This window comes from Trichomycterus rosablanca, chromosome 17 (assembly GCF_030014385.1).
Source record: "Trichomycterus rosablanca isolate fTriRos1 chromosome 17, fTriRos1.hap1, whole genome shotgun sequence".
Lineage (NCBI taxonomy): Eukaryota > Metazoa > Chordata > Actinopteri > Siluriformes > Trichomycteridae > Trichomycterus > Trichomycterus rosablanca.
The window spans coordinates 14,219,451-14,245,164 of record NC_086004.1 but is presented as its reverse complement, the minus strand read 5'-3'; the positions used below and the strand labels follow the sequence as shown (position 1 = coordinate 14,245,164).

The 25,714-nt window shown below is 40.2% G+C and overlaps 1 protein-coding gene across 1 annotated transcript in view; it reads right to left on the bottom strand.

Moving 5' to 3' along the window:
* The window catches only part of dennd1b (DENN/MADD domain containing 1B), a 270,151-nt gene that overhangs the window by 45,065 nt on the left and 199,372 nt on the right, over positions 1-25,714 (bottom strand). The window contains exons 12-13 of the mRNA XM_063013088.1: positions 24,726-24,827; positions 3,356-3,481 (exon numbers count right to left, since the gene is read on the bottom strand). Of these exons, the coding sequence (XP_062869158.1) occupies positions 3,356-3,481; positions 24,726-24,827 (228 nt within the window). The remainder of the gene's footprint in view (positions 1-3,355; positions 3,482-24,725; positions 24,828-25,714) is intronic.

The window sequence follows — 25,714 nt, the reverse complement described above, 5'->3', positions numbered from 1 at the left end:
ACGGTATTTCAAGATCAAGCATCTCAACAATTAAGACGCATAAAAAAACAATAAAGAAGAATTGTATTTCAGTGTTTTTGTATTATATTTGAGTTCATTTCAGTGTATAAGTGTCAAAAACAACCCCATTTTTTTATATTAGCCTAAAATATATGCAGTTCCATGTAATATGTAATTAGCTGTAAAATAGCGTTCAAGTGTCTCACCTTTACTAGTTAATTTACACTATAAGGCGGTCCTAGCAATCCTACGGCAATTCAGTTAGCAATTGGTTAGTCAAAATGTCCAAGATGTCAAAGTGTTTGTTTGTTTGTTTATTAGGATTTTAACGTCATGTTTTACACTTTTGGTTACATTCATGACACATCTTCACACAAGGTTCATCAGTTCACAAGGTTATATCAAACACAGTCCTGGACAATTTTGTATCTCCAATTCACATCACTTGCATGTCTTTGGACTGTGGGAGGAAACCGGAGCACCCAGAGAAAACCCACACAGACAATGGGAGAACATGCAAACTCCACACAGAAAGGACCCGGACTGCCACCTGGGGATCAAACCCAGGACCTTCCTGCTGTGAGGCGACAGTGCTAGCCACCACTTAGCCACCGTGCCTCCCATGTCGAAGTGTAAAGCAGCTAAAAACACGACTCGGGTAAATTAGTCTGGAAAACCTCCAAACAATTCTGTGAACCTAGCAGGGGGTGTGTCAAAACATAAACAAGTACATCGAACATGAAGTCTCGCACCGACGCTGGATGTTCTAGGTTTACATTCAACTATTAAGGTAGGCTGTGCTGTCTATTGTAGCTTCTATTTATTCTATCCTTTAATTAATGACTGCCATGAATTGTGGCACTTTTCTTTAAAAATCTGGGGTTTTTTTTTGTTTTTTTTTTAAAAACAAGGTCTTTGAAATTAGGCAAATTTTCCCATGAATTTAGTAGGGCCCTACATATGATTCATGGTGAAAATTATAATGAGGAACAAGCAGATTCTGGCAGATCTAGGCTAAAGTAAATGAACATTTAAGTGATGTTGCAGTACTGTGCGAGTCACAGTCCGATTAACGCTGTAGCTTAAAATGTCATTTAAAATAATCCAACAACTGGCAGTTCATTTGAATTAAAAGCGCATCTCTCTCTCTTTCTCTTTCACAGAACAGAGACTCACTATCACTTACACTCCTCCAATTCTAACCAGATCAAGAAAACCTGTCTGCTCAACTTAATGTCATTTATTAATAAACATCCATTCGTGCATTTCAGGCCTGCAACACATTCCAAAAAAAAGTTGGGACAGTAAAGCATTTACCACTTTGTAATGTTGCCATTCCTTTTCCCCACACCACACGTTCTGGCACCGAGGAGACCAAGTGATTTAGTGTTTCAGCTTTTATTTTGTCTCATTCTTCCTGCAAACACGTCTTAAGATGTGTAACAGTACGGGGTCGTCGTTGTCGCATTTTCCGTTTCAAAATTCTCCACACATTCTCTATTGGGGACAGGTCAGGACTGCAGGCAGGGCAGTCCAGTAGCCGTACCCTCTTCCATGCCTTTGTAATGTGTGCAGCATGTGGTTTTGCATTGTCTTGTTGAAAAATGCATGGACGTCCATGCAAAAGATGACGTCTTGAAGGCAGCATATGTTGCTCTAAGATCTCAATGTACTTTTCTGCATTAATGCTGCCATCACAGAAGTGTAAATGACCTTTGGCAAGGGCACTGACACAGCACCATACCATGACAGACCCTGACTTTGGGACTTGTTGCTGATAACAGCCTGGATGGTCTTTTTTGTCTTTGGTCCGGAGCACACGGCGTCCATTTTTCCAAAAAAGACCTGGAATGCTGATTCATCTGACCACAATACACATTTCCACTGGGTGATGGTCCATCCTAGATGTCTCCGAGCCCAGAGAAGTCAACGCTGCCTCTGGACATGGTTAACATAAAGTTTCTTTTTGCACAGTACAGTTTTAAGTGGCATTTGTGCATGTAACTTTGTATTGTAGTGCTTGACAAAGGTTTGCCAAAGTAATCCCTCACCCATGTGGTTATATCAGCTATTGTTGAGTGGTGGTTTTTGATGCAGTGCCGTCTGAGGGATCAAAGATCACAGACGTTCAGCTTAAGCTGGCACCCTTGGCCTTTATGCACAAAAATTCCTCCTGATTCCTTGAATCGTTTAATGATATTATGCACTGTAGAGGGAGAAATATGCAAATCCCTTCCAATCTTTCTTTGAGGTTCATTGTTTTTAAACATTTCAATAATTTTTTCACACATTTGTTGACAAACTGGAGATCCTCTGATCATCTTTGCTCATCAAAGATTCAGCCTTTACTGGATGCTGCTTTTGTACCAAACCATGATTACAATCACCTGTTGACATCACCTGTTTGGAATCACATCGTTATTTAGTTTTTTTTTTTCACCCCATAAAAAACTACCCGCTCTAAATTGTCCCGTCCCAACTTTTTTTTGGAATGTGCAGGAATGCAGGAATGGATGTTTATTAATAAATGAAATGAAGCTGAGCAGACAAAACATGAAATATCTCAGGTTCAAACTGTCTGCAATCAAATAAAAGTCAAAGTAAATGTACTGCGCTTTTATTTTATTTGCATTCTCCATACTGTCCCAACTTTTTCTGATTTGGAGTTGTATATCATTTAAAGTACATTAAAATTACAAATGTTAAAGCTGTTATGTATCAGCATGGAGTTGTAGCCTAGTGGTTAAGATACTGGACTAGTAATCAAAAGGTTGCTGGTTTGAGCCCCATCACTGCCAGGTTGCCACTGTTGGGCCCTTGAGCAAGGCCCTTAACCCGCAGTTGCTTAGATTGAATACTGTCAAAGTACTGTAAGTCACTTTGGATAAAAGCGTCTGATAAATGCTGCAAATGTAAACGTATTATTTTTATAAACAAATGTGGATTTTTTACATCCTGTGCCAGTATAAGGAACTCTGCTCGTCATCTTATCATAAATAAACTGATAGTATAAGGACGAGCTTTAAGATACCGACATCTTCTCTATTTTTTGATTAGCATGTTTAATTGGCCCTTTAAATTAGCTGTTTAAATGGGACTTTGTTTAAAATCCCCATTCATAACAGAACTAGTTTACAGTGTTTAAGTTAAAGCTGCTGTTCTATTACTTTACAGGCACGCTCAGTTCATTAAGTAAATTATTAGGTCGTATTTATATGCAATCTGTGATGCATTTAATATTTTAATGAGATGCTAGGTTATCGATTGAAACAAACTGGCAAAATTTGCATCCCCACCAACTTCAATAATCAGTCATAAGGAAAGTAAAAGCTGACCAGGCAGGAAAGAATCTTACTGGTTTGTATCTCAGAGCGTCTCTGTAGGAGCCGAACAGAGCAGCTTGAGAGTGGAGGAAGGCCCGAGCCACTCCTGTCCCCGTGGCGGTCGACTGATTCTTCAGCTTGCTCTTCAGACTCGAGACCTGAGGGAGAAAGAAAGAGGAGAGAGAAGAAGAGAGTGTTAAATTAGCACCTCTGAAATTGGTGGAGGAACAGGCAAAACCATTCAAAGTGTGAAGTGTCACATTTGCAGGTGACCCTCCCCACCCCCCTTTACTCTCTCTCTCACACACACACACACACACACACACACACACACACACACACACACACACACACACACACACACACACACACACACACACACACACACACACACACACACACACACACACACACACACACACACACACACACACACACACACAGCAAAAAAGAAAGAAAAGAAAAAGAGGTTAGGAAAGGAAAGAAAAGAGAGCCTCTTCACTCCCCTCATGCTGTTGAGAGCACCTGCTGCTCTGTTAATTGATGTAAAGGCAGGGTGTAAGAAGGGTGGAGCTTTTTTGTTTGTTTGTTTAAATAAAGATGAAGGCAAAAACATTTTTGACAAAGCGTCATCTTTGTCGTTACCACAATTCCCCCCTCCATAAAAGAACCTTGACATGTGGAGTTAAATTGACTGATTTCAAGGACACGATACGATATAGTTTACTGCTTTACTTACATCAGTCAAAATTATTTCAACAAAATGAATATGCAGATCTACACTCAGCTCATAACCATAGATGTACAAGTTAGTATATTAAAGCCTAGACTCTCCTCCCATTCATACTTGCTGTTTAAGATATACACTGAGCCGCCATAACATTAAAACCACCTCGTTTCTACACTCACTGTCCATTTTATCAGCTCCACGTACCATATAGGAGCACTTTGTAGTTCTACAATTACTGACTGTAGTTCATCTGTTTCTCTGCATGCTTTTTTTTTGCCTGCTTTCACCCCGTTATTTAAAGATCAGGACCCCCACAGGACCACCACAGAGTAGGTATTTTTTGGGCGGTGGGTCATTATCAGCACTGCAGTGACAATGACATGGTGGTGGTGTGTTAGTGTGTGTTGTGCTGGTATGAGTGGATCAGACACTGCAGCTCCACTGTCCACTCTATCAGACACACCTACCTAGTTGGTCCACCTTGTAGATGTAAAGTCAGAGACGATCGCTCATATATTGCTGCTGTTTGAGTTGGTCATCTTCTAGACCGTCATCAGTGGTCACAGGACGCTTTCCGCGGGGCGCTGTTGGCTGGATATTTTTTGGTTGGTGGACTATTCTCAGTCCAGCAGTGACAGTGAGGTGTTTAAAAACTACATCAGTGCTGCTGTGTCTTATCCACTCATGCCAGCACAACACACACTAACACACCAACACCATGTTAGTGTCACTGCAGTGCTGAGAATGACCCACCACCTAAATAATACCTGCTCTGTAGTGGTCCTGGAAGAGTCCTGACCATCAAAGAACAGCGTGAAAGGGGGGCTAACAAAGCATGCAGAGAAACAGATGGACTACAGTCAGTAATTGTAGAACTACAAAGTGCTTCTATGTGGTAAGTGGAGCTGATAAAATGGACAGTGAGTGTCGAAACAAGGAGGTGGTTTAATTGTTATAGCTGATCAGTGTATATCAGTCATATTATATATCTATTTATTATTTATTTTATTAGGACTGTAACGTCATATTTTACACACTTTGGTTACATTCATGACAGGACAGGTAGTTACTGGTAACACAAGACTGCTTCACCAGGAAATCAACCCAGGATCTTTTTGCTGTGAGGCGACAGTGTTATCCACTGTGCCACCCAGTCACATTATAACGTTGTGATGTTTTAGTCATAAAATATGGGTAGAGCTTTGAGCTATTAATCGAAAAGGTTGAGAGTTAAAATCCTGGCTCACCCATGCAGCCACTGTTGGGCTCTTCAGCAAGGCCCTTAACCCTTTTGGCTCCTGGGCTGCCATACAATGTCTGACCCCTCGCTCTGACCCCAGCTGCCAAACAAGCTGGGATACGCAGAAGAAGAATTTTATTGTACAGTAATACCTTGAAACTCAACGTCAGCTGGTTGTGGGAGTGGCATTGAGTTTAAAAGGTGTTGAGTTTTAAGATATTTTTCCCATAAGGATGTATGGGAAACCTGTTAATGCGTTCTGTGGTCCCATGGAACTGCATATGTTTTATAGGCTAATGTAAAATAATGGAGTTGTTTTTGACATGTATACACTGAAAATAACCCAAATATAATATACAAACACTGAAATAGAATTGACAAACAGTTAAAAAACAAAAAAAATACAACAAAATCTGCACTTTAGCTTTACTTCTTTTTTGTTTCCTTATGCTTCTTAATCATGGAGATGCTTGATCTTGATCTGCTTTTTAAGGATAAGCATTTTAGACTCTCTCTCAAAAAAACCAAACTGATTCTTACAATTACTCAGAACCTTGAGCTGTAACACAAGTTTAAAAGTGAAACAGTGAGGAAAATCCAGGTAAACACAGATACATATGGAGCTTTCAGAGTGAATCTGACGGTTATTCCACACAAATACGGATTCGTCTCATATTCACACTTTGATGAAATTTTACTGCACCGCTCAAGCCGAGCGCTGAACAAAGTGGCTGTCTATTGTTCATTTTAAATTAAATATATATTTAAAAAAAAAAAACTGAACATGTTGAGTTTAAGGGTACAAATTTCTCGACGTAGGCTGCTGAGTTTTAAAGATTTTGAGTTTAGGGGACGTTGAGTTACAAGATACCACTGTATTCTTTTAGTGATGTACTAATCTGTATTAAAAATGATATAATCACAATTTGAGTGAAAGTTAAGTCTTTGAACAATATATTAGTTTCAAATTTTCTTTTTATTTTACTCTACTGAAAAGCAAGAAAACACATTTGTGACATTTAATTTTATTCTTTCCTTTGTTATGCCGTCTCTGGTCATTTTTTTAATTCAACACAATATTCACAGTCTTGTCTGAGGCACACAAATGTTTGCATATAACTGTACACTAAATAGTGTGTCAAAACACTAACTGGGAGTGTACCCCAAATCAGAAAAAGTTAGGACAGTATGGAAAATGCAAGTAAAATAAAAATGCAGTGTTCCTTACATTTACTTTGACTTTTATTTGACTGCAGACAGTTTGAACCCAAGATATTTCATGTTTTGTCTGCTCAACTTCATTTCATTTGTTAATATACATCCATTCCTGCATTTCAGGCCTGCAACACAATACCAAAAAAGTTGGGACGGGGGCAATTTAGGGCTAGTAATGCGGTGAAAAAACTAAATAATGATGTGATTCCAAACAGGTGATTGTAATCATGGTTTGGTACAAAAGCAGCATCCAGGAAAGGCTGAGTGTTTGATGAGCAAAGAGGATCAGAGGATCCAGTTTGTCAACAAATGTGTGAGAAAATGATTGAAATGTTTAAAAACATTGAACCTTAAAGAAATATTGGAAGGGATTTGCATATTTCTCCCTCTACAGTGCATAATATCATTAAACCATTCAAGGAATCAGAAGGAATTTCATTGCGTAAAGGTCAAAGGCACAAGCTGAAGCGAAACGTCTGTGATCTTCAATCCCTTAGATGGCACTGCATCAAGAACCGCCACTCAACAATAGCTGATATAACCACATGGGTGAGGGATTACTTTGGCAAACCTTTGTCAATGGCAACATTACAAAGTGGTAAATGCTTTACTGTCCCAACTTTTTTTGGAATGTGTCAGGCCTGAAATTAAGAAATGGATGTTTATTAATAAATGAAATAAAAATATGAAATATCTCAGGTTCATCCTGTCTGCAATGAAATAACAGTCAAAGTAAATGTAAGAAACTGTGTTTTTTTTATTATTTGCATTTTCCATGCTGTCCCAACTTTTTCTGATTTGGGGTTGTACAAAAAAAAACATGTATTTTGACAGTACTGACAAAAACTTCAATATCAATAATTAATAAATCAAGGATATCATTACAATTCATCACTCCAATGCTGTAACCAATGTGAGCATTTACTAGCAATAATTGGACCTCTACATCACACCTTTATCATGTTTTCTTTGTTTTTAAAAGCAATATCTTTAAATAAATAGCAGGTCTTTGGATAGTGGCACATGCACTTTATCAGGCATACGATCTCAGCAACAGATCAGTCGGACTAATTAACTATTATACTTTGAGTATAGCTAACGAGACGAGCAGGAGGGGGCGTCAGACGGAAGGTTAGCTCTACAGGTGATCAACCTATTTGGAAGTGACATTTTTTAGTGTAAAGTCTCTCAGCCTATGATCTGATCAAAGGGAGAGTCCCCCACTGGGTCCAATTACGAGCGCCGGTATTGCAGGGGGTGGGTAAAAAAAAAAAATAATAAGGAGGGGGAGAGAAGAAGAGGGGGTGCTGAGTTATGATATTCTTAATCTATGCACAGAGGCCTTTCCGGTATAGGTCTTTTCCCTGTAGCTGTGATCTTTTCAATTCACATCAAGGGAGGATAGTTCGGGATGAAAGCGCTGCAAACATGGCGTCTCATTAAACTCTGCGGCGCTGACTTCCCAACAGGGTTTGAAGTGCGCGGTGTAAAGAGCACCGGGTCAAAGGTGGCCTGCAAAACAGATCTCCATTTAACTCACCAGCTGGAGATGATAATTAGCAGGTGCATCACTGTCTTTTTTTTTTTTCTTTTTTTTTTTTTTTTTTTAAGCAAAAGATGCTGTCATGAGCCTTCCCTCAGTGATGGGCTGCTTTTAGACAGCCAGCAACACCGCTGCAGTACACACACTGCATGTATTAGCGATGAGCTGCCTATTCTCAACATGATTATGTAATGTAATTAAAGCGGGCATGGACAAGACAATACCACATTCACTAAATCAATGTCTGTTGTACTCTATTCTATGTAATTCTATTCTTTATGTACATAATATGCTGTACGCAGCTCCACTGAAAATAAGCCTTTGGTCTCACATGTATTCGGTCTTATATGTATTTTCTAAAACGACAAGCACATAATATTTCCTGAAGTTTGTTTTACATTTCTCTAACTCTCACCCAATTTCGTTTATTTTCAAGTCCTCAATATACTAAACAGTCTGCCCACATCACTCCCATCCTCCACCAGCTGCACTGGCTTGCAAAAGCCACCCATATCAAATACAAAAAGCTCTTCATGGTCTCGCCCCTTCCTACCTTGGCAAAGTCCTTTACCCTTACCGGCCCAACCACACACTAAGATCCTCTAGCACAGGCCCTTTAGCTATTCCCTGTTTTAGACTTGTAACCCATTTTCAACGAAAAGCCTTCCTCTTACTGCACATTATATATATATATATATATATATATATATATATATACACAGTGTATCACAAAAGTGAGTACACCCCTCACATTTCTGCAAATATTTCATTATATCTTTTCATGGGACAACACTATAGACATGAAACTTGGATATAACTTAGAGCTTGTATAGCAGTGTAGATTTACTGTCTTCTGAAAATAACTCAACACACAGCCATTAATGTCTAAATAGCTGGCAACATAAGTGAGTACACCCCACAGTGAACATGTCCAAATTGTGCCCAAATGTGTCGTTGTCCCTCCCTGGTGTCATGTGTCAAGGTCCCAGGTGTAAATGGGGAGCAGGGCTGTTAAATTTGGTGTTTTGGGTACAATTCTCTCATACTGGCCACTGGATATTCAACATGGCACCTCATGGCAAAGAACTCTCTGAGGAGAGAAATAGAATGTGAGAAATAGAATTGTTGCTCTCCACAAAGATGGCCTGGGCTATAAGAAGATTGCTAACACCCTAAAACTGAGCTACAGCATGGTGGCCAAGGTCATACAGCGGTTTTCCAGGACAGGTTCCACTCGGAACAGGCTTCGCCAGGGTCGACCAAAGAAGTTGAGTCCACGTGTTTGGCGTCAAATCCAGAGGTTTGCTTTAAAAAATAGACACGAGTGCTGCCAGCATTGCTGCAGAGGTTGAAGACGTGGGAGGTCAGCCTGTCAGTGCTCAGACCATACGCCGCACACTGCATCAACTCGGTCTGCATGGTCGTCATCCCAGAAGGAAGCTGACGCACAAGAAAGCCAGCAAACAGTTTGCTGAAGACAAGCAGTCCAAGAACATGGATTATTGGAATGCCCTGTGGTCTGACGAGACCAAGATAAACTTGTTTGGCTCAGATGGTGTCCAGCATGTGTGGCGGCGCCCTGGTGAGAAGTACCAAGACAACTGTATCTTGCCTACAGTCAAGCATGGTGGTGGTAGCATCATGGTCTTGGGCTGCATGAGTGTTGCTGGCACTGGGGAGCTGCAGTTCATTGAGGGAAACATGAATTCCAACATGTACTGTGACATTCTGAAACAGAGCATGATCCCCTCCCTTTGAAAACTGGGCCTCATGGCAGTTTTCCAACAGGATAACGACCCCAAACACAACCTCCAAGATGACAACTGCCTTGCTGAGGAAGCTGAAGGTAAAGGTGATGGACTAAACCCAATTGAGCACCTGTGGCGCATCCTCAAGTGGAAGGTGCAGGAGTTCAAGGTGTCTAACATCCACCAGCTCCGTGATGTCATCATGGAGGAGTGGAAGAGGATTCCAGTAGCAACCTGTGCAGCTCTGGTGAATTCCATGCCCAGGAGGGTTAAGGCAGTGCTGGATAATAATGGTGGTCACACAAAATATTGACACTTTGGGCACAATTTGGACATGTTCACTGTGGGGTGTACTCACTTATGTTGTCAGCCATTTAGACATTAATGGCTGTGTGTTGAGTTATTTTCAGAAGACAGTAAATCTACACTGCTATACAAGCTGTACACTGACTACTCTAAGTTATATCCAAGTTTTATTTCTATAGTGTTGTCCCATGAAAAGATATAATAAAATATTTGCAGAAATGTGAGGGGTGTACTCACTTTTGTGATACACTGTATATATATATATATATATATATATACACTGATCAGCCATAACATTAAAACCACCTCCTTGTTTCTACACTCACTGTCCATTTTATCAGCTCCACTTACCATATAGAAGCACTTTGAAGTCCTGCAATTACTGACTGTAGTCCAGCTGTTTCTGTACATACTGTACCTTTTTAGCCTGCTTTTACCCTGTTCTGTAATGGTCAGGACCCCCACAGGACCACCATAGAGCAGGTATTATTTGGTTGGTGGATGATTCCCAGCAATGCAGTGACAATGACATGGTGGTGGTGTGTTAGTGTGTGTTGTGCTGGCATGAGTGGATCAGACACAGCAGCGCTGCTGGAGTTTTTAAATACCGTGTCCACTCACTGTCCACTCTATCAGACACTCCTACCTAGTTGGTCCACCTTGTAGATGTAAAGTCAGAGACGATCGCTCATCTATTTTTGCTGTTTGAGTTGGTCATCTTCTAGACCTTCATCAGTGGTCACAGGACTGTTGGCTGGATGTTTATGGTTGGTGGATGTCAGTGTTAATGCAGTGCAGCGAATGACCCACCACCCAAATAATACCTACTCTGTAGTGGTCCTGGGAGAGTCCTGACCATTGAAGAACAGCATATAAGGGGGCTAACAAAGCATGCAGAGAAACAGATGGACTACAGTCAGTAATTGTAGAACTACAAAGTGCTTCTATATGGTAAGTGGAGCTGATAAAATGGACAATGTGTGTAGAAATAAGGAGGTGGTTTTAATGTTACGGCTGATCTGTATATATATATATATATATATATATATATATACTGTATATATATATATATATATATATACAGAGATGGCTGGCTTGTTTAGATTATATGACAACAGTGAGTGAGGTTGTAAAAATATAAAGATGAAGACTCTTTCACTCACTAAAGTTTTTGTTGATGTGCTAGTCATACATGCATCCTTACACAGCGATTTACCACGCTGCACTTTTTCAAACATGAATGGCCTAGTGCACAGCGTGACTAACAGGGAATCCCACACTGAATTTTGAAACACTGCCAAGTGATTTGTGAGCGGTTAACATAAATATTTTTTCACTCAGCATATACACAGCTACTATCTCCAGCCTTACAGTGTTCCAATTATTATGACTTTTTCATTTTCATCTTGTTTTACCAATGCTTTATCCAGGTCAGAGTCAGATTGGGTCTAGCTTCCCCGAAATCACTGGCAACAATGCAGTACAACACATTAGACAGGATGCCAATCCACTGCGAGGCATTGGTGACCCCCCAATCACGTCTGTATGTAGATGCCCGACCAGCCGATAGCACCAGTAAAGATTTGAACTTTGGATCCCAGCAGAACTTTACTGCTGCACCCAAGTGCTGTATTATGACTTATATTACTGACTGTAGTCCATCTGTTTCTCTGCATGCTTTGTTAGTCCCTTTTTATGCTGTTCTTCAATGGTAAGGACCCCCACAGGACCACTAAAGAGTAGATATTATTTAGGTGGTGGATCATTCTCAGCACTGCAGTGACACTGGTGTGTTAGTGTGTGTTGTGCTGGTATGAGTGGATAAGACACAGCAATGCTGATGGAGTTTTTAAACACCTCACTGTCACTGCTGGACTGAGAATAGTCCACCAACCAAAAATATCCAGCCAACAGCACCCCGTGGGCAGCGTCCTGTGACCACTGATGAAGGTCTAGAAGATGACCGACTCAAACAGCAGCAATAGATGAGCGATCATCTCTGACTTAACATCTACAAGGTGGACCAACTAGGTAGGTGTGTCTGATAGAGTGGATAGTGAGTGGACATGATATTTAAAAACTCCATCCACTCATTTAAAAACTGATCCACTCATACCAGCACAACACACACTAACACACCACCACCATGTCAGTGTCACTGCAGAGCTGAGTATGATCCACCACCTAAATAATACCTGCTCTGTGGTGGTCCTGTGGGGGTCCTGACCATTGAAGAACAGCATGGAGGGCTAACAAAGCATGCAGAGAAACAGATGGACTACATTCAGTAATTGTAGAATTACAAAGTGCTTCTATATGGTAAGTGGAGCTGATAAAATGGACAGTGAGTGTAGAAACAAGGAGGTGGTTTTAATGTTATGGCTGATCGGTGTGTGTGCATATATACAGTGTATCACAAAAGTGAGTACACCCCTCACATTTCTGCAGATATTTAAGTATATCTTTTCATGGGACAACACTGACAAAACGACACTTTGACACAATGAAAAGTAGTCTGTGTGCAGCTTATATAACAGTGTAAATTTATTCTTCCCTCAAAATAACTCAATATACAGCCATTAATGTCTAAACCACCGGCAACAAAAGTGAGTACACCCCTAAGAGACTACACCCCTAAATGTCCAAATTGAGCACTGCTTGTCATTTTTCCTCCAAAATGTCATGTGACTCGTTAGTGTTACTAGGTCTCAGGTGTGCATAGGGAGCAGGTGTGTTCAATTTAGTAGTACAGCTCTCACACTCTCTCATACTGGTCACTGAAAGTTCCAACATGGCACCTCAGGGCAAAGAACTCTCTGAGGATCTTAAAAGACGAATTGTTGCGCTACATGAAGATGGCCAAGGCTACAAGAAGATTGCCAACACCCTGAAACTGAGCTGCAGCACAGTGGCCAAGATCATCCAGCGTTTTAAAAGAGCAGGGTCCACTCAGAACAGACCTCGCGTTGGTCGTCCAAAGAAGCTGAGTGCACGTGCTCAGCGTCACATCCAACTGCTGTCTTTGAAAGATAGGCACAGGAGTGCTGTCAGCATTGCTGCAGAGATTGAAAAGGTGGGCGGTCAGCCTGTCAGTGCTCAGACCATACGCCGCACACTACATCAAATTGGTCTGCATGGCTGTCACCCCAGAAGGAAGCCTCTTCTGAAGTCTCTACACAAGAAAGCCCGCAAACAGTTTGCTGAAGACATGTCAACAAAGGACATGGATTACTGGAACCATGTCCTATGGTCTGATGAGACCAAGATTAATTTGTTTGGTTCAGATGGTCTCAAGCATGTGTGGCGGCAATCAGGTGAGGAGTACAAAGATAAGTGTGTCATGCCTACAGTCAAGCATGGTGGTGGGAATGCCATGGTCTGGGGCTGCATGAGTGCAGCAGGTGTTGGGGAGTTACATTTCATTGAGGGACACATGAACTCCAATATGTACTGTGAAATACTGAAGCAGAGCATGATCCCCTCCCTCCGGAAACTGGGTCGCAGGGCAGTGTTCCAGCATGATAATGACCCCAAACACACCTCTAAGACGACCACTGCTTTATTGAAGAGGCTGAGGGTAAAGGTGATGGACTGGCCAAGCATGTCTCCAGACCTAAACCCAATAGAACATCTTTGGGGCATCCTCAAGCGGAAGGTGGAGGAGCGCAAAGTCTCGAATATCCGCCAGCTCCGTGATGTCGTCATAGAGGAGTGGAAAAGCATTCCAGTGGCAACCTGTGAAGCTCTGGTAAACTCCATGCCCAGGAGAGTTATGGCAGTTCTGGGAAATAATGGTGGCCACACAAAATATTGACACTTCAGGAACTTTCACTAAGGGGTGTACTCACTTTTGTTGCCGGTGGTTTAGACATTAATGGCTGTATATTGAGTTATTTTGAGGGAAGAATAAATTTACACTGTTATATAAGCTGCACACAGACTACTTTTCGTTGTGTCAAAGTGTCATTTTGTCAGTGTTGTCCCATGAAAAGATATACTTAAATATCTGCAGAAATGTAAGGGGTGTACTCACTTTTGTGATACACTGTATATATATATATATATATATACACATGTATACTAGCTCTTACAGTAACCCCAAAGAAATGTCTGTAGTGTTACTAGTTACACCATAGACGCTCTAACTTAGTGTTTAAATACCCCTAAATGATTTCTAAATAATATAATCATACTACAAATTTTGACAAATTAAGACACAACATACATGCTGAAATGCACCAATGTACAATTAACTAATTAATAACATATTATTTAAATTATTGAATTTATTATGTAATTATTTACATTATTAAATGTTATTATTTAAAATTACTATTTAAAATTTGAGTGTAATGATTATAAAATAATATAATGGTAATATACTGAATAAAATGTAAACATCTTATTAATTTTATTTTACAAAACAAATCCTAGAATTACTAAAATGACAATCATTTGATATTAAAAAACAATAATTAAATATTTTTTTAATGAACAATCAATACATTTATTACAGCTCAGCATTACTTCAATAGTATTAGTCTATTAAAGATTTGCTGAATATTTTTTTTTAATTAATTAAGTCAGTGGTTGCAGGGTTTGATGGAGGAAGGTGTTTGCTAAGGATTCTGTCCATGAGTACAAAGCCATGGGGACGCAATTAAAAGAACTACAAAGAAAAAGGAAAACTTATGAAAATCGGCTTCATTCTTTTGATGTGCGAGCACACACACACACACATACGCTCACAGGCACACACGCGCACCCATACTCGTGTGCATGGATACACACAGAACAAACGCTCTAACAGAAGAAAAAGGGAGCTAACGTCTCAGCCAGAACAATACAATAATCAAGAGTTTAATAAAAGCCGGTGGCAAAATCTCATACATGTAAAATCTTTTCATTTCTTTTTAATGTAGATTGATTAAATGCCAAGCTTTCTATCAAAATTTTAGCAACACGGCTGTATAAAAGTGCGAGCGGTGTAAGAGACAGATAAGACGAGCTATGATGATTTATAGACGCCACTGGGATTAATAAAACTTCTCTGTGTTTCGAAAAGAAAAAACAAAACAATGTTGAATTAATCAGATGGTACATGTGCTATTAATAATGCATCATAAGCTGATCACTAAATCTTTTTATGGGTAAATGACAAGCTTTTTAAAGGCACCTTAAGATTCATAGCTGTTTTAGAGTAGATTAGATTACAATAGATTCGACTACATTGTGCAGAGTAAGAGAGAGATCATATACAGTACATACAGTATGTTACCAAAATAAATGAAGCTGAGGAGACATACACCGATCAGGCATAACATTATGACCACCTTCGTAATATTGTGTTGGTCCCCCTTTTGCTGCCAAAACAGCCCTGACCCGTCGAGGCATGGACTCCACTAGACCCCTGAAGGAAGCAGATCCTTTAACTCATATGAGTTGTGAGGTGAGGCCTCCATGGCCACTTGTTTGTCCAGCATATCCCATAGATGCTCAATTGGATTGAGATGTGGGGAATTTGGAAGCCAAATCAACACCTCAAACTCGTCGTTGTGCTACTCAAACCATTCCTGAACCATTTTTGCTTTGTGGCAGGGCGCACAGCCATCAGGGAATACCGTTTCCATGTAAGGGTGTACATGGACTGCAACAATGCTTAGGTAGGTGGTAGCCATCATCATCTAGCCATCACAATTTGGCCCTTGTCAAACTCGCTCAAATCATTATGCTTGCCCATTTTCCTGCTTCTAAAACATCAACTTTGAGGATAAAATGTTCACTTGCTGCCTATATATCCCACCCACTAACAGGTGCCGTGATTCCCTTCACCTGTCAGTGGTCATAATGTTATGCCTAGTCTGTGTATGTAGTAGTAGTAAACAGATATTGCTGATTGTGCAGTGTATGTGATAGGCATATATTTACAGAGTGAGTGATGAAAAGTGACTAAAATTTACTGAAATATTGTGGTAATGAATGTGTACAAAAAAGTATATAACACAGTATATACAATATATACTATAAATACAATTGTCACTGCAAGTATACACTTTTTTAAATACACACTTAATTTAAAAATGGGCAGAAAAACAGAAAGCAGTAATTTGAAAAGTGTAAAAAATTTAGGTTTTTTATTTTTAGATATATAATAGTTTAATCCATTGAATATATATATATATATATATATATATATATATATATATATATATATATATATATATATATATATATATATATACACAGTTAAGGTCAAAATTATTAGCCCCCCTTATGAAATCAAATAAAACCTTTATCCTTCCAATGACATGGGCCATAACCTTAAGTGTTTATAGTTTGTGTGCGTCCACAAGAACAAAGACAACATCTGCATAAGGTCAAATGAACATTTTTATTGGTTTGCTGAACTGAAACAAGAAAAAAGCAAAAAATGCAATGGTCAAAATTATTAGCCCTCTAACAACTAATAGTCAATAGTGTAGCCTTTCTGATCCAAAACTGACAACAACCTCTTCTGATAATTTCTAACCAAGTTGGCACATGTCTCCTGAGGGATTTTAGCCCATTCTTCCTTGGCAAATTGTTCAAGATCATGCAAATTGCTTGGTCTCCGAGCATGGACCCGAACCTTAAGCTCCCTCCACAGATTCTCGATCGGATTGAAATCAGAGCTCTGAGAGGGCCACTCCAGAACCTTGATTTTGGTGTCTTTCAAAAAGTTTTTGACTAACTTTGATGTATGCTTCGGGTCATTGTCTTGTTGGAAGACCCAGCGACGACCTAACCCTAGACCCTAGGCAGCAGATGTCTTGATGTTATTCTTCAAAATATCCACATAATCCTCTTTTTTCATGGTCCCATGCACCCGAACAAGGTTTCCTGTCCCTGAAGCAGCAAAACAGCCCCACAGCATTATGCTTCCACCAGCATGCTTCACTGTGGGGACAGTATTTTTAGGGTTGAAGGCCTCGCCCTTCCTACGCAAACAAAAGCAGCATCCATATGCCCAAACAGCTCAAGTTTGGTTTCATCAGACCAAAGGACAGACTTCCAAAACTTACCCTTATGTTTCAGATTGTCTCTGGCAAAGTTCAGTCGGGCTTTGGTGTGCCGCTGTGAGAGCAACGGGGTTTTTCTTGGACGATGACCACGAAGTCCACCACGATGAAGAGCCCACACAACAGTCTTGCATGAAACATCAAGTCCAGAGGAAGCCAACTCGGCAACAATCATCTTTGCAGAGGTCCGGGGATTCTTGTTGACATCTCTGATTATTTTTTGCTGCAAAGTTTTGGAAATCTTGTGTTTTCGACCACGGACAGGTTTATTTTTAACAGACTTTGTTTCTTTGTGCTTTGCGATGATGCAACGCACAGCTGTTCTAGAAACCATGAAACGCTTGGAAATGGCAGTATATCCTTCCCCCTGAAGATGAAGGTCCACTGTCTTCTGTCTGAGGTCCAGACTGATTTCTTTGCTTTTTGGCATGATGATATTGCTTCTTACAAAGATTATTGAGCAACCCTTGAGTATCCCTTTCATTCAAGCAGTCAAATGATACTAACTCTGCTTCTTGGGTTTACTTAAATAAGGTTCAGTGCTAATTGATTGCTCAGGTGTGTTTTCAAACCTATTTGACTGCTCAGGTGTGGTTTCAAACCCAGTTCATTTGTTTTGAAAGCACAAAATCACATGGGGGCTAATAATTTTGACCATCTCAGTTTTCACCAGATTTTTCATAAAGAAATCTTGAATATTTATTTTACATTCTAAAGTGTACCAAAATGGGGCCATATCATTGATGAATGATTTACTATATGAAATTTTATGAATATTGCAAACATTGGGCAGTATTTTAGGGAAATATTCAAAATTTCCTAGGGGGCTAATAATTTTGACCTTAACTGTATATATATATATATATGTATATATGTATATATGTATATATATATAAGGTGCCAGGCAGGGCATCTACACGAACAAAAACTGGCTTGTTTGCCAGGGTTGGATGCCGGAGGGGATTCCTCATAACTGATACAATTAGGTCTGCTGGCTAATCAATGGCGCCTCAGAAGCAAGGGATAATGGAGATCAGTGAGTGACTCTCCATGAGTGAGACTGAGACCCATATGAACTTGTCTCGTGCAGGTGAAAGATGCAGTCGGCTACTGCACACGTGTCTGCATAGGTGTTTACTTGTGCAGTTATTAAAACAATCTAAATATAGCAAATTAGGAATTCGTTGTCGTCCCAAACAGCTAACAACTGAGCCTGAGTTTTATCTGATCTCATGTTCGCAGGTCGCATATCAAGCTAAAGTCAGACGTCTCCATACAGTCGTTTTGATTTTTAATATAAGCAACAGAATCACAATGTACTACGGTTTATTTTGACTTCTTTTTGTTGCTTTTAATATGCTATCGTTTTTTGTCTCATAGACGCTGTGTATGTGTGTATTTTTGCGTGTTTGATCATTTTAGTCAATCATCTGTGACAATTTGAGAATGCACACCCACCCCGTGTTTATTAACGCACTGAATACACGGTAAGAAATGAACCCGAGAATGGAACACCTGGCACTGCAAATCTAAATCAAGATATTTAATTGGGAACTTGTGCAGAACTTTCAATGTACTGCAGAGTGAAAATAAAAAGAGCAACTTTATTAAACAACATTCCAAACAGTTACATTTTAAGCACTATTTGCATCTCCAATGAGCTAAGTATGCATACTAAAGTTTTCTCTACATCTCAGGTCGGAGGGGGCGTGTGTTAGTCACGGCTCTCCTTGGTCAGGAGTGGAGGTCAGTATCAGAAGAGAGCAGTGGCGATTTCTCTAAAACTGCAAGGGAAGCTCAGCTTCCCCTAAAATGTCAAAAATTAAATGGTCAGATAAGTACAGTTGTGTTAACATTTCATTGACTACAAATGCATTAGAACACGTTCATCTCAAAGACGAGTTCGTTCAGAATCAGCAACTTTCTTAGCGTCAGCAACTTATTCTCTTAGCGTCAATGCATTTGCCCGCAGAAGCTGAGCGTCTATTCACTTCAATGGGGCTGCATGGAAAAGTTTTTTTCATTGCTTCGAAACTCGCCGGTCATTGGATAAATGCCACGATTTTGTCCCGCCCCCGGACGCTGAGCGTCTCTGGGGGTGAATGGAGCTGTGGGCGGGTCTGGACGCTGAGCTTCTGCAAGATGATTGGAGGATCAGTTGAAAGGCTGAATCCCGTTTTGATTGACAGCTATTTTGAGATCTACGCCATCACAATCACTGGGAGCTTCAGTCCCATCGCGGATTTTGCGAGTGAAGTCGAAAGACAAACTGCAACCCATTTCAGGCCATTTTCTTGAAAAGGAACGGAGGGCAGAATTTATGTATAAATAAATTGACAAATTTTATGATGTAAGCCGACAATAAGCTTCCCCTCTTTGAAAGACCAGCAGCCGCCACTGGTAGAGAGGAAGCGAAATTAGATTGGGGGAGAATTGGGGAAAAAAACTAGCAGCTAGACCAGTTTAGACTGGAAGTTTTAAATGGCAGACTTCTAACTTTCTTATCAAGGATTGGACAGGGTGGTAGTTTGTGAGCATGCTGCAGAATCAGGACACACTGTAAACACGATGTGACCCAGTCTGAGACAACCTGAGATGTAGAGAAAACTTTAGTATGCATACTTAGCTCATTGGAGATGCAAATAGTGCTTAAAATGTAACTGTTTGGAATGTTGTTTTATAAAGTTGCTCTTTTTATTTTCACTCTGCAGTACATTGAAAGTTCTGCACAAGTTCCCAATTAAACACCTTGATTTAGATTTGCAGTACCAGGTGACCTAGGAAGGCGTACCTTTTTGTTCCACTCTCGAGTTCATTTCTTACCGTGTATTCAGTGCGTTAATAAACACGGGGTGGGTGTGCATTCTCAAATTGTCACAGATGATTGAAGACTAAAATGATCAAACACGTAAAAATACACACATATGCAGCGTCTATGCGACAAAAAAAAAACCAATAGCATATTAAAAGCAACAAAAAGAAGTCAAAATAAACCGTAGTACATTGTGATTCTGTTGCTTATATTAAAAATCAAAACGACTGTATGGAGACGTCTGACTTTAGCTTGATATGCAACCTGTGAAGATGAGATCAGATAAAACTCAGGCTCAGTTGTTAGCTGTTTGGGACGACAACGAATTCCTAATTTGCTATTTTTAGATTTTTAATAACTGCACAGGTAAACACTTTTTATCCAAACCGTACCGTACCAAACCATAATTATACCTAAAGAAAGAAAAGAAGTGGTAGTTCTTTAAAAAAAAAAGCTTCTTCTTACTGCAGACTTAGCATCATTAAACAAATATATATAATCAGCCCTTTCACCTTCTCCATGTTTTATTACATTACAGACTCATTCTATAATAGATTGAGTTATTATTTGTCACACAATTCTACACAAAACAGCCCACAATGACACAGTGAAAGCAGGTTTTTAGACATTTGTGCTAATTTATTAAAAATCTAAATGTAAAATATCATATGTACACATGTGTGCACACCCTTTGACATCACACCCAAAAGTGAGCTGAGGTGCATTTTGTTTTCACTGATACTGCTTGAGATGTTTCTACAATTTAATTGGAGTCCACCTGTGGTAAATTCAATTGACTGAACATGATCAGGGATTGCCAACACCTGCCTATATAAGGTCCCACAGTTGACAGTGCATATCAGAGCAAACTCCAAGCCATGGGGTCAAAGGAATTATCTGCAGACCTCAGAAACAGGATTGTGTCAAGGCATAGATCTGGAGAAGGGTACAGAAACATTTCTGCAGCTTTACAGATCCCAAAGAGCACAGTGGCCACCATTGTTCAGAAATGGAAGACGTTTGGAGGTGAGCAGGAACCTGAGGGTCACTCTGACTGAGCTCCAGCGTATCCTTGTGGAGATGGGAGAACCTATCAGAAGATCAACCATCCAGACAGCACACAGCACACAACCGACCTGAAGCGCACACAGCCAAGAGAACAAAGGAGTGGCTTTGAAGAAAGTCTGTAAATGTCCTTGAGTGGTCCAGCCAGAGCCCAGACCTGAATCCAATCAAACATCTGTGGAAGGAGCTGAAAATGGCTGTGTAATTATAATGCTCCCCATTCAACCTGACGGAGCTTGCAAGGATATGCCAAGAGAAATGGGCAAAAATGTCCAGAAACAAGTGTGCCAAGCTTGTAGCTTCTTTCCCAAGATGCCTTGAAGCTGTAATTGCTGCCAAATATGCATCAACTAAGTATTAGGCTAAGTAAATATGCATCAACTAAGTATTAGGCTAAGGGTGTGTACAGATACACTATATTGCCAAAAGTATTTACTCACCCATCCAAATAATTGAATTCAGGTGTTCCAATCACTTCCATGGCCACAGGTGTATAAAACCAAGCACCTCAGCATGCAGACTGCTTCTACAAACATTTGTGAAAGAATAGGTCGCTCTCAGGAGCTCAGTAAATTCCAGCGTGGTACTGTGATATGATGCCACCTGTGCAACAAGTCAAGCCGTGAAATTTTCTTACTACTAAATATTCCACAGTGAACTGTCAGTGGTAACAAAGTGTAAGCAATTTGGAATGACAGCAACTCAGTCAAGAAGTGGTAGGCCGCGTAAAATGACAGAGCGGGTCAGCAGATGTTGAGGCGCATATTGCGCAAAGGTCGCTACAGACCTCCAAACTTCATGTGGCCTTCAGATTAGCTCAAGAACAGTGTGTAGAGAGCTTCATGGAACGGGTTTCCATGGCCGAGCAGCTGCAGCCAAGCCTTACATCACCAAACGCAATGCAAAGCATCAGATGCAGTGGTGTAAAGCACGCCGCCACTGGACTCTAGAGCAGTGGAGACGTGTTCTCTGGAGTGACGAATTACGCTTCTCCTTCTGGCAATATGATGGACAAGTCTGGGTTTGGCGGTTGCCAGGAGAACAGTACTTGTCTAACTGCATTGTGCCAAGTGTAAAGTTTGATGGAGGGGGGGTTATGGTGTGGGGTTGTTTTTCAGGGTGATGGCCCCTTCCTGTTCCAATATAACTGCACCAGTGCTCAAAGAAGGTCCATAAAGACAAGGATGAGTGAGTTTGGTGTGGAAGAACTTGACTGGCCTGCACAGAGTCCTGTCCTCAACCCACTAGAACACCTTTAGGATGAATTAGAGCAGAGACTGTGAGCCAGGCCTTCTCATCCAACATCAGTGTCTGACCTCACAAATGCGCTTCTGGAAGAATGGTCAAAAATTCCCATAAACACACTCCTAAACCTTGTGGAAAGCCTTCCCAAAAGAGTTGAAGCTGTTATAGCTGCAAAGGGTGGGCCGACATCATATTAAACCCTATGGATTAAGAATGGGATGTCACTCAAATTCATATGCGTGTGAAGGCAGATGAGTGAATACTTTTGGCAATATAGTGTATGTAAACCCTAAATAAATTAATGATTATTTTTAGTAAAATAAAATTGCATATTTTCTAAACCATGTTTTCACTTCATAATTATTGGCGATTGTGTGTAGATGTTTGAGGCAAAAAAAGAACTCAATCTATTATAGAATGAGTCTGTAACGTAATAAAACATGGAGAAAGTGAAAGGGGTGTGCAGACTTTCCGGCTTGACTGTATTCTTGCTAGATGTCATACACTTTAATCTCGGGTCAGTTCTTGAAGAACAAGGTGTTCACTGTAAAACCTTTTTAATCTTAAATAAAAAGCAAAAAAATATGTAATAATAATTTTTATTATAATAATATATTAGAATAGAATATAAAAATAGAATATCTACTGTAGTTCATCTACAGTTTTCTTTTTGTGTTGAACTGCATGTGACTAAAGAGACTTTATAATCTGTTACAATCTGTGTTTTTAATTAAAACGTCTAAAATAATTCTCAAAAGGTTGTCGTTTCTTTTGAGTGCGACAAGCGTTATTTAATTAGTAAATCTGTAAGTCTGCATTAAACGGAATCTCGTCTGGCATGGTAGCATTTCTAATAGTCAATAAATGTGAAAGATGATGTGTGAAATTGAGGAAAATGGTCATTACTGCAGGAATAGAAAAGAGCCTAGCGGAGGGTCACGTCTGGAGAAAAGGGGCCGGTAATTCAGGACAACTGTCACCTCTGACCTGACTGAGAGCTGGCTCGATGTTTAGACTCGCCTAATAATAGAATCCACATGGTTAAACGCGTATCGGACCAATAATTATATAAAGCTCAACTTTAAAAGCACTTTCTTACATTTTATTTTTAATGGTAAAACATAATTTTCTTTGTAATTAGAACCTTAAGAATCAATTAATATTTAAAATAATTTAGTAAAAATTATAATGTTAAATCTGACACCATTAACTCTACACTGCTTTGTTGCAAATCATATTTATAATATTACTTTTGTTTTAGCAAATACTACATGACAGGCAGTTTACCTAGCAAATGAACAAAAGCAACATTAGACTCCGCTCAATTAGAGCAGATTCCTTTTGTTATGAATTTTAATATCCCCCGCATGTACGGTAGCCGGGAAGAGAGAGCGAAAACATAACGCCGCGGTTGAAAATATGATTGCGGGTGACATTTACATTTCAGATGGGATAATTTAACATGCTGCAAAGTGCACGCACCGTCATTAGTCCGTGAAAAATCGTGCAAGAGGATCAAAGCAAACATTGTTCTGGCACTTCATTTATCATACTATAAAGACAAAGGGGGATTTTGTTTCGGCTTCCTCTGTCAAATTCAAAAAGCCAGAGTCCTTTTTATGACACACTCAGTTTGCAATTTAATTTACAAATGGAAAGCCGGTGCAGAGACAGCGCTGCGGAACAGTAAGGATTCTAGCTATGACAGATAGCAGCAGGGCTCCAGTGATTCATATATGACCATTAAAATACCCCTTCACACACACACACACACACACACTTATACACACACACAGTGGGCAGGAGAAAGGAAAAAAATTTTTATTGCTCAGTGGAATGGATATGTGACATATTTCTGACCCCGACAGTGGATGTAGTTTCCTGTTGCAATGACCGGTGTCAGCACAACATTAATTAAAAGGAGAAGGCGGTGGCAGGTGGCTGCAAAGTGGGAGACTGATAATTGGTCTCTGTGTCTTCAGAAAAATCCAGCACGCTTTTTTTTTTTTCCACTGGGAGGGCAGAAAAGGCATGCACTATGGAAATAATGATTAAAATAACAAAAATAAAGAAATAAAGAAGGAAAGCGATAAAGGCAAGAGCACGGTGCGTGTTTCCAGTGAAGAGAGCTGGCCTTTAAATGTGCTGTGGAGAATTTACCCGTGCGCTGCAAACACCACTAATGACAAAAGAATGGAAAGTTGGTTTCTCTGGTCAGAGTTTCTGTGTGTGTTTAGTAAAACATGTGAGTGGGTGAGAAAGGAAAGCACAGAAGGAAAAATGTGTTAAAGAGGCGGAGAGGGTGTGTGCCGCACAAAAACATGAGAAAATTACAGAAAAGCGAGTTTGGTGAGGCGAGGTTTTTAAATGTGTGTGTGTGTGTGTGTGTGTGTGTGTGTGCAGTGAGAAATAAAAGCTCTGTGTACATGTGGGCACTCACCACATCGCTGGGCAGGTTGTGTAGATCATCATTTGGACTCTCCAGTGTGTTTGTGTCCACGTTTAGGATAACAACGTCCTCCAAAGATTTATTCTTCACTCTCTGTAGAAATCAGGACAAGATTTGGTGTCGCAGTAAAAAAAAACACATTTTTATAGATACAATATAAACTACAAGAAGATGTTTTAGCTCGGATGCTAAAAAATCCAAGCATTTTGTAATTGAAATAACACAAGACACAAAGCGTAAACACAGACAGCTATACTACACATGCCATTTAAAAAGAGATGACTGTAATACACCACAAGTGTAAAGAGATATAAAGAATTAACTATTTTACACCCCTAACACACACAGACACACCACTTACACACAGACACACCACTAACACACACACACACCACTAACACACACACACACCACTAACACACACAGACACACCACTAACACACACACACACCACTAACACACACACACACCACTAACACACACAGACACACCACTAACACACACACACACCACTAACACACAGACACACCACTAACACACACCGACGCACCACTAACACACACAGACGCACCACTTACACACAAAGACGCACCACTAAAAGACAAAGACGCACCACTAACACACACAGACACACCACTAACACACACAGACACACCACTAACACACACACCACTAACACACACAGACACACCACTAACACACACAGACACACCACTAACACACACAGAAACACCACTAACACACACAGACACACCACTAACACACACACCACTAACACACACAGACACACCACTAACACACACAGAAACACCACTAACACACACAGACACACCACTAACACACACAGACACACCACTAACACACACAGACACACCACTAACACACACAGAAACACCACTAACACACAGACACACCACTAACACACACAGACACACCACTAACACACCGACACACCACTAACACACACAGACACACCACTA